The sequence below is a fragment of the Engraulis encrasicolus genome, chromosome 20, assembly GCF_034702125.1.
Source record: "Engraulis encrasicolus isolate BLACKSEA-1 chromosome 20, IST_EnEncr_1.0, whole genome shotgun sequence".
NCBI lineage: Eukaryota > Metazoa > Chordata > Actinopteri > Clupeiformes > Engraulidae > Engraulis > Engraulis encrasicolus.
In genome coordinates, this window is record NC_085876.1 from 23,779,807 (window position 1) to 23,789,806 (window position 10,000).

A 10,000-nucleotide genomic window follows, 5' to 3' on the forward strand; every position below is an offset into this window, starting at 1 on the left:
CCAGACCGCTTTTCCAAAGTGCCACATTACTTTTTTTTAACCTTCAAGATGTCCTGAATAAGAATTTGAGTGGTAACAGTAATACAACTCATTCCTACTATACTTTTTACATCATTTTGTACATGACCCCAGAATGCTCTATACGTTTCAGTTCTATGTAGTAGTAAACTGCCAAGGACTCTACAGCTATTCTGCAGTTGGTTATCATAGCTTGTTATATACCATATGAAAGCTTGGAGTCTGTAGTATACAGATACTGTATGATCATAGACTTGGTGTACCCATTTTCATAGCAACAGTTGCTAGGCAAATAACCTTTCATAGCAACCAGCATCAGTGATGATCCATTGTAGTACATGATTTGCTTCCTTGTTTTGATCAAAATTTCCTTTATTTTTTTTTCTTGCAGGACGTGGATTGTTCGCACTAGGTTCATTCTGCAAAGGAGATTTTGTGGTTGAATACAGGGGTGATTTCATAGATGATGCTGAAGCGCAGAGGAGGAGGAAAGTGTACCACCCCTCCTGTGCTGCATTTTTCTTTCTCTTCAAGTGGAGAGGGAAAACATGGTGGTAAGATGTAAAAGTGCACCTTTATCTCTGGTACATACCTTTATATAATTTGTATAAATTAATAAAATTGACTGCACAATCGATGTCTGCCATTTAATAATGTAATAACATTATTTTTAAGTAAAATTGTTTTTATTTTACTCTCATCTCTTTGTCCATTCTTAGTATTGATACCTCCAGAGAAGACGGTTCATTTGGCCGCCTAGTGAACGATGAACACAGACATCCAAATTGCCGGATGAAAAAAATTGAGGTGGAGGGAAGCCCATACTTGTGTCTTTTTGCTCTAAAAGACATAAAAGAAGGTGAAGAAATAACTTACGACTACGGAGGCAATGACTGCCCGTGACGAATGCAGATGTGTCCACAGGACAGTCCTCAACAGGTACATTCACCTTCATCACTCTATGTTTATTTTACAGCCTCTCTTAGGTTTAAGTAACTAAGTAAAGCAAATGGGGTCATTGTGCAGTTAATTTATTGTCAATTAGATCTACTAACAGTTAAATCTAATGCCTCAATGAGGCAATAGATAAAAGCACTTTTAAGATGGATCTGAACCTGTCTGGGCATTTTCTTTTGGCCTAAATATCACTGTAATCCAACACATTTACGATGTCCCCACTATGTACTTATGATACTATTAGTGTTAAATAACATCCAGAGATGCTTAGTCCCCGTGAAGGATGATAACATGGTGTGTATTTAAGTCCCCATGAAGCTTGTTGTATTGAAGATGTGTTAAACCAAACACAGGTTTACTCATTAGTCTGAAATATTACAATTTTCTTTCCTCTGAAGTCTGGTATTTTGGCATGTACTAAAGTTTAAAGATCCTTGACCATGTATTTTTATCTTCTTGAGTGTTATATGGTGGGCACATTAAGGTCTTAATTTCTCCATTGTTTTCTTTATACATCATTGCAGATGACATTGTGTGCCCTGGATATTCATCCTACAAAGACGTCCCATCCTCTTGCCGTGTCTGAGAAACAGATGGAAGCAGATTCGTGTCCACAGGACAGTCCTCAACAGGTACATTCACCTTCATCACTTGTTGATTACTGCAACAGCCTCTCTTAAGTTAGTTTTAAGTAACTAAATAAAGCAAATGGGGTCATTGTGCAGTTAATTTATTGTCGATCAGATCTACTAACAGTTAAATCTAATGCCTCAATGAGGCAAAAGATAAAAGCTCTTTTAAGATGGATCTGAACCTGTCTGGACATTTTCTTTTGGCCTAAATATCACTGTAATCCAACACTTTTACGATGTCCCCACAATGTACTTATGATACTACTAGTGTTGGATACTATTAGTGTTAAATAACATCCAGAGATGCTTAGTCCCCGTGAAGGATGATAACATGGTGTGTATTAAAGTCCCCATGAAGCTTGTTGTATTGAAGATGTGTTAAACCAAACACAGGTTTACTCATTAGTCTGAAATAGTACAATTTGGTGTTCTCTTTCCTCTGAAGTCAGGTCTTTTGGCATGTACTAAAGTTTAAAGATCCTTGAACATGTATTTTTATCTACTTGAGTTTTATATGGTGGGCACATTAAGGTCTTAATTTTTGCACTGTTTTCTTTATACATCATTGCAGATGACCTTGTGTGCCCTGGATATTCATCCTACAAAGACGTCCCATCCTCTTGCCGTGTCTGAGAAACAGATGGAAGCAGCTTCGTGTCCACAGGACAGTCCTCAACAGGTACATTCACCTTTATCACTTGTTGATTACTGCAACAGCCTCTCTTAAGTTAGTTTTAAGTAACTAAATAAAGCAAATGGGGTCATTGTGCAGTTAATTTATTGTCGATCAGATCTACTAACAGTTAAATCTAATGCCTCAATGAGGCAAAAGATAAAAGCTCTTTTAAGATGGATCTGAACCTGTCTGGACATTTTCTTTTGGCCTAAATATCACTGTAATCCAACACATTTACGATGTCCCCACAATGTACTTATGATACTACTAGTGTTAGATACTATTAGTGTTAAATAACATCCAGAGATGCTTAGTCCCCGTGAAGGATGATAACATGGTGTGTATTAAAGTCCCCATGAAGCTTGTTGTATTGAAGATGTGTTAAAGCAAACACAGGTTTACTCATTAGTCTGAAATATTACAATTTTCTTTCCTCTGAAGTCTGGTATTTTGGCATGTACTAAAGTTTAAAGATCCTTGACTCAAGTATTTTTATCTACTTGAGTTTTATATGGCGGGCACATTAAGGTCTTAATTTTTGCACTGTTTTCTTTATACATCATTGCAGATGACCTTGTGTGCCCTGGATATTCATCCTACAAAGACGTCCCATCCTCTTGCCGTGTCTGAGAAACAGATGGAAGCAGCTTCGTGTCCACAGGACAGTCCTCAACAGGTACATTCACCTTTTATCACTTGTTGATTACTGCAACAGCCTCTCTTAAGTTAGTTTTAAGTAACTAAATAAAGCAAATGGGGTCATTGTGCAGTTAATTTATTGTCGATCAGATCTACTAACAGTTAAATCTAATGCCTCAATGAGGCAAAAGATAAAAGCTCTTTTAAGATGGATCTGAACCTGTCTGGACATTTCCTTTTGGCCTAAATATCACTGTAATCCAACACTTTTACGATGTCCCCACAATGTACTTATGATACTACTAGTGTTGGATACTATTAGTGTTAAATAACATCCAGAGATGCTTAGTCCCCGTGAAGGATGATAACATGGTGTGTATTAAAGTCCCCATGAAGCTTGTTGTATTGAAGATGTGTTAAACCAAACACAGGTTTACTCATTAGTCTGAAATATTACAATTTGGTGCTTCCTTTCCTTCGAAGTCTGGTGTTTTGGCATGTACTAAAGTTTAAAGATCCTTGAACATGTATTTTTATCTACTTGAGTTTTATATGGTGGGCACATTAAGGTCTTAATTTTTCCATTGTTTTCTTTATACATCATTGCAGATGACATTGTGTGCCCTGGATATTCATCCTACAAAGACGTCCCATCCTCTTGCCGTTTCTGAGAAACCGATGGAAGCAGCTTTGTGTCCACAGGACAGTCATCAACAGGTACATTCACCTTTTATCACTTGTTGATTACTGCAACAGCCTCTCAAGTTAGTTTTAAGTAACTAAATAAAGCAAATGGGGTCATTGTGCAGTTAATTTATTGTCGATCAGATCTACTAACAGTTAAATCTAATGCCTCAATGAGGCAAAAGATAAAAGCACTTTTAAGATGGATCTGAACCTGTCTGGGCATTTTCTTTTGGCCTAAATATCACTGTAATCCAACACATTTACGATGTCCCCACAATGTACTTATGATACTACTAGTGTTGGATACTATTAGTGTTAAATAACATCCAGAGATGCTTAGTCCCCGTGAAGGATGATAACATGGTGTGTATTAAAGTCCCCATGAAGCTTGTTGTATTGAAGATGTGTTAAAGCAAACACAGGTTTACTCATTAGTCTGAAATATTACAATTTTCTTTCTGTTTTATTTCCTCTGAAGTCTGGTGTTTTGGCATGTACTAAAGTTTAAAGATCCTTGAACATGTATTTTTATCTACTTGAGTTTTATATGTTTGGCACATTAAGGTCTTAATTTCTCCATTGTTTTCTTTATACATCACTGCAGATGATATTGTGTGCCCTGGATATTCATCCTACAAAGACGTCCCATCCTCTTGCCGTGTCTGAGAAACAGATGGAAGCAGCTTCGTGTCCACAGGACAGTCCTCAACAGGTACATTCACCTTCATCACTTGTTGTTTTCTGCAACAGCCTCTCTTAAGTTAGTTTTAAGTAACTAAATAAAGCAAATGGGGTCATTGTGCAGTTAATTTATTGTCGATCAGATCTACTAACAGTTAAATCTAATGCCTCAATGAGGCAAAAGATAAAAGCTCTTTTAAGATGGATCTGAACCTGTCTGGACATTTTCTTTTGGCCTAAATATCACTGTAATCCAACACATTTACGATGTCCCCACAATGTACTTATGATACTACTAGTGTTAGATACTATTAGTGTTAAATAACATCCAGAGATGCTTAGTCCCCGTGAAGGATGATAACATGGTGTGTATTAAAGTCCCCATGAAGCTTGTTGTATTGAAGATGTGTTAAAGCAAACACAGGTTTACTCATTAGTCTGAAATATTACAATTTGGTGTTTTCTTTCCTCTGAAGTCTGGTCTTTTGGCATGTACTAAAGTTTAAAGATCCTTGAACATGTATTTTTATCTACTTGAGTTTTATATGGTGGGCACATTAAGGTCTTAATTTCTCCATTGTTTTCTTTATACATCATTGCAGATGACATTGTGTGCCCTGGATATTCATCCTACAAAGACGTCCCATCCTCTTGCCGTGTCTGAGAAACAGATGGAAGCAGCTTCGTGTCCACAGGACAGTCCTCAACAGGTACATTCACCTTTATCACTTGTTGATTACTGCAACTGCCTCTCTTAAGTTAGTTTAAGTAACTAAATAAAGCAATTGGGGTCATTGTGCAGTTAATTTATTTTCGATCAGATCTACTAACAGTTAAATCTAATGCCTCAATGAGGCAAAAGATAAAAGCTCTTTTAAGATGGATCTGAACCCGTCTGGACATTTTCTTTTGGCCTAAATATCACTGTAATCCAACACATTTACGATGTCCCCACAATGTACTTCTGATACTATTAGTGTTAAATAACATCCAGAGATGCTTAGTCCCCGTGAAGGATGATAACATGGTGTGTATTTAAGTCCCCATGAAGCTTGTTGTATTGAAGATGTGTTAAAGGAATCACAGGTTTACTCATTAGTCTGAAATATTACAATTTGGTGTTTTCTTTCCTCTGAAGTCTGGTCTTTTGGCATGTACTAAAGTTTAAAGATCCTTGAACATGTATTTTTATCTACTTGAGTTTTATATGGTGGGCACATTAAGGTCTTAATTTCTCCATTGTTTTCTTTATACATCATTGCAGATGACATTGTGTGCCCTGGATATTCATCCTACAAAGACGTCCCATCCTCTTGCCGTGTCTGAGAAACAGATGGAAGCAGCTTCGTGTCCACAGGACAGTCCTCAACAGGTACATTCACCTTTATCACTTGTTGATTACTGCAACAGCCTCTCTTAAGTTAGTTTTAAGTAACTAAATAAAGCAAATGGGGTCATTGTGCAGTTAATTTATTGTCGATCAGATCTACTAACAGTTAAATCTAATGCCTCAATGAGGCAAAAGATAAAAGCTTTTTTAAGATGGATCTGAACCTGTCTGGACATTTCCTTTTGGCCTGAATATCACTGTAATCCAACACATTTACGATGTCCCCACAATGTACTTATGATACTACTAGTGTTAGATACTATTAGTGTTAAATAACATCCAGAGATGCTTAGTCCCCGTGATGGATGATAACATGGTGTGTATTAAAGTCCCCATGAAGCTTGTTGTATTGAAGATGTGTTAAAGCAAACACAGGTTTACTCATTAGTCTGAAATATTAAAAAAAAAATTTCATCTGAAGTCTGGTGTTTTGGCATGTACTAAAGTTTAAAGATCCTTGAACATGTATTTTTATCTACTTGAGTTTTATATGGTGGGCACATTAAGGTCTTAATTTCTCCATTGTTTTCTTTATACATCATTGCAGATGATATTGTGTGCCCTGGATATTCATCCTACAAAGACTTCCTCTTGCCGTGTCTGAGAAACAGATGGAAGCAGCTTCGTGTCCACAAGACAGTCCTCAACAGGTACATTCACCTCCATCACTTGTTGATTACTGCAACAGTCTCTCTTAAGTTAGTTTAAGTAACTAAATAAAGCAAATGGGGTCATTGTGCAGTTAATTCATTGTCTTTTAAGATGGATCTGAACCCGTCTGGACATTTTCTTTTGGCCTAAATATCACTGTAATCCAACACATTTACGATGTCCCCACCAGTGTTGGGTGTAACGCGTTACAAAGTAGTGTAACTACTTTTTTCGTAAAATAGTAGTGTAACGCGTTACTACTGGGAAATTAGGTAACGTAACGCCGTTCTTTGTTAAATATGGCAAAACGTTACTTTTCCGATCGGTGCGATTTGACTGTGACACCTTAGGTTCAGCCCCGCATTAATCTCTCCATCTGTAGCTCATAGAGGCTCCAGTATCTCTTGAGTCTTGATACTGGAGCCTCTATGCTGCCCTTCCAAAAAAAAAAAAATCTGTGGAGAGGAGACACACACAATTCGCGCGCACTTAGAACCTTTCTAGAATCTCAGGCGGGCAGGCACGAGGCAGTCAGGACGAAACGCTGATTGTTAACAGGCAGCTGATAGCTACACTGCATTTAATGGAGGCAGGAATGCAGGCACCAGTCGGCGTGTCGTCATGAGATGACGGTAGGTTTTTGCCACAGACTGTTAATGGATCAATTAACGCCTGCGTTTTAGTTATAATTAGACATGACAGAGTTATGAAAATATGCAACAATTTATCTCTACATTATGGCGTGCCAATAGCTCAGCCGTTTCGCTGGGACAACGTGACGTTTCAGGAAGAAGGATGTTGGCAAATGACAACGCAGCAGCAATTAGGCTTCATATTCTTTGGCAGCAGTCTCAATTTAATCGGAATGGCAAGGTTGATGATGGCGATTTCATTCTCAGCCGTTTTGTTTATAGGATGATTGTTGATGGTGGCGATTTCGTTTGCGCCATCAGAGTTGATAATTCTGTTGGTAAAAGCTACCTTTTCATATTGTGTTGTAGTAGTTGCCTTGATAGAAGTGTGTAGGGATTCTGCCTAAACTCGATTGACGAATGTAACGCAAAAGTAACGAGTAACGCATAAAGTTACTTTCCACAAGGGGTAACTAAGTAAAGTAAGGCACTACTTTTTTGAATAGGTAACGAGTAACGAGCACACACTACTTTTAAAAAGTAACTTCCCCATCACTGGTCCCCACAATGTACTTATGATACTATTAGTGTTAAATAACATCCAGAGATGCTTAGTCCCCGTGAAGGATGATAACATGGTGTGTATTTAAGTCCCCATGAAGCTTGTTGTATTGAAGATGTGTTAAAGCAAACACAGGTTTACTCATTAGTCTGAAATATTACAATTTGGTGTTTTCTTTCCTCTGAAGTCTGGTCTTTTGGCATGTACTAAAGTTTAAAGATCCTTGAACATGTATTTTTATCTACTTGAGTTTACTTGTCGATCAGATCTACTAACAGTTAAATCTAATGCTACAAACCCAAGGACACATCGACATGGAGAAGCAGAGAATCAAACCACTGATCTTCCGATCGGTGGACGACTGCTCTACCTCCAGACCACAGTCGCACTAAATAAAGCAAATGGGGTCATTGTTCAGTTAATTTATTGTTGAACAGATCTACTAACAGTTAAATCTAAAGCCTCAATGAGGCAAAAGATAAAAGCTCTTTTAAGATTGATCTGAACCTGTCTGGGCATTTTCTTTTGGCCTAAATATCACTGTAATCCAACACATTTACGATGTCCCCACTATGTACTTATGATACTATTAGTGTTAAATAACATCCAGAGATGCTTAGTCCCCATGAAGGATGATAACATGGTGTGTATTAAAGTCCCCACGAAGCTTGTTGTATTGAAGATAGACATTTCCCTAAGTAGTGGCTTAAAAACGTCTGTCACTACATTTCACTATCATTCTCTAAAGAATGTTTGAGTCTCATTTAGCTTCATACACTACTTTTTTGTACTTTTCAGTTTAATTTCATACTGTATAATGATTTAAGTTGTTGCTTATTTTTACAGAGTCTGGAGGACTTCCATAATGAGAATGAAGAAATTGTACCAAGACTATGACGGACAAAAAGCATTATGGTAAGTCCACAACTAAGTGCCTGGATTAACATTGTGGAAATGTTCCACAATCTTTCATAAAGTACATGATTTAATGGAGAGTTTATTTTAGAGAAAATATGTCCAAGTGACTTTTTTTATTTTTATCTCAGAATGACATATTTCCTGAAGACACAGAACTGTATGATACCACATCATCAGTCAGTGGAGATGAAGACGAGTATGTTCCTGATTCTGACCCGGACACTGACAGTGATTCTACTTTTGACCTCACTCCAAGAAAAAAAAGACTTCTTCATTCTCGTCTAAACCTTGGCTCAGATATGCCTTATGAATGTGACACCACAACACCTGGATTGGACACCCACTCTGTTGCATCTGAATCCTCTGTAGAGGAAGAACCCTGCCCTGAACTTGGTGTAGAGGAAGAACCCTGCACAAATCAGCGAACCAATGATCGTCTAGTAGTTGGTGCTCACCAAAATAAAAATGTCAAGAGATGCTACGATAAGAGACACTATTGTTTGTATTGCAAAAAGCCATATGCAAATATGAGCATACTGTCTGTCTGCCCTGTTTAAGTCGGCATAAAATGAATTAAAATAAAATAAAAAATTGTTTAAAAAAAAAAGATAGGTCCCCACAAGTAAAATACACATTTGTGTGAAGTATGTAAATTTATGCAAATAGTGTCCCCTGTAAACACATTGACTCGTTTTTACGGAAGTCCCCATGAAGCATGGGGAAAACACTACATTGCCTTTTCAAAGGTTTGAAGGTGTGTTTAGGCTTACTGACCAATGCATACTTTACCTGATTTTTTTCAGACTTGTAGAACCTCTAGAAAGGGTGGTCCCCAGAAGTGATGATTAAAAACGTAGTCCCCATGAACCATGGAAACCAGTGTGTGTGTGTGTGTGTGTGTGTGTGTGTGTGTGTGTGTGTGTGTGTGTGTGTGTTTTAAAGGTCCACGGTCTCGCTCTCTCGCCCCTCTTGCCCCTCTTGCCCCTATCCCGGCCATCTGCCGTTGGCCTCCTTGACCCCTCTGCCCAGGCCCGGCACAGCACCGCTCCCCGCCATTTTCCCACAACCTCTCACCGCTCACTGTTACATTGCAAGAACATTAAGTTAACCCCCCGTGCATTAGGCTAGTCCCGCAGATCAGGTTAACCCTTTGAAGTCAGGGCTTATAGGCCTCAGAGGCTGTGCTATTGTGCCCAGCCCCCTGACTTAGATATATGTTTACCACTTCAGAGAGAAAAAAACACACACACACCAAGGCATTTAGGCATTTTGTAGGCTCAGTGATTTTGGCCCTCCCTCTGTGTGTGTGTGTGTGTGTGTGTGTGTGTGTGTGAGTGCGTGCGTGCGTGCGTGCGTGCGTGCGTGCGTGCGTGTGCGTGTGCGTGTGCGTGTGTGTGTGCGTGTGTTGGACCCTCCTCTCATCGTGTGAGAACTGCCTTGTGGATCACGAACGAAGGGAAACCGATGCCAGTTTGATAAGTGTGGCATTTGGGGAATTTGGGTCTTTTTGAAATGGCATTTAAGGAATGACCCAAGTCTCTCAACACATTGTAGCCT

General features: G+C 38.6%; 1 protein-coding gene across 3 annotated transcripts; it reads left to right on the forward strand.

The window, feature by feature from the left end:
- Positions 1-752: 752 nt before the first annotated feature.
- LOC134435797 (NAC-alpha domain-containing protein 1-like) lies at positions 753-8,992 on the forward strand. 3 transcript variants are annotated; one of them, XM_063184842.1, is made up of 10 exons: positions 753-957; positions 1,500-1,607; positions 2,179-2,286; positions 2,852-2,959; positions 3,532-3,639; positions 4,214-4,321; positions 4,893-5,000; positions 5,555-5,662; positions 8,372-8,440; positions 8,572-8,992. In XM_063184842.1, the coding sequence occupies exons 1-9, from the start codon at positions 925-927 to the stop codon at positions 8,420-8,422; spliced, it is 840 nt and encodes a 279-aa protein (XP_063040912.1). In that variant the 5' UTR covers positions 753-924; the 3' UTR covers positions 8,423-8,440; positions 8,572-8,992. The 3 variants fall into 3 exon arrangements, with proteins under 3 accessions (XP_063040912.1, XP_063040911.1, XP_063040913.1); XM_063184841.1 differs by lacking the exon at positions 8,572-8,992 and adding an exon at positions 6,228-6,330 and having other exon boundaries at positions 8,372-8,439; XM_063184843.1 differs by lacking the exons at positions 3,532-3,639; positions 8,572-8,992 and adding an exon at positions 6,228-6,330.
- Positions 8,993-10,000: the final 1,008 nt, after the last annotated feature.

Excerpts from the sequence above, each read along its gene's own strand:
- LOC134435797 (XM_063184841.1), top strand. The coding sequence starts at position 925 with ATGCAGATGTGTCCACAGGACAGTCCTCAACAG. Across the intron at positions 958-1,499 it reads CACAGGACAGTCCTCAACAG|ATGACATTGTGTGCCCTGGA; the intron begins GTACATTCACCT and ends ACATCATTGCAG. Across the intron at positions 2,960-3,531 it reads CACAGGACAGTCCTCAACAG|ATGACATTGTGTGCCCTGGA; the intron begins GTACATTCACCT and ends ACATCATTGCAG.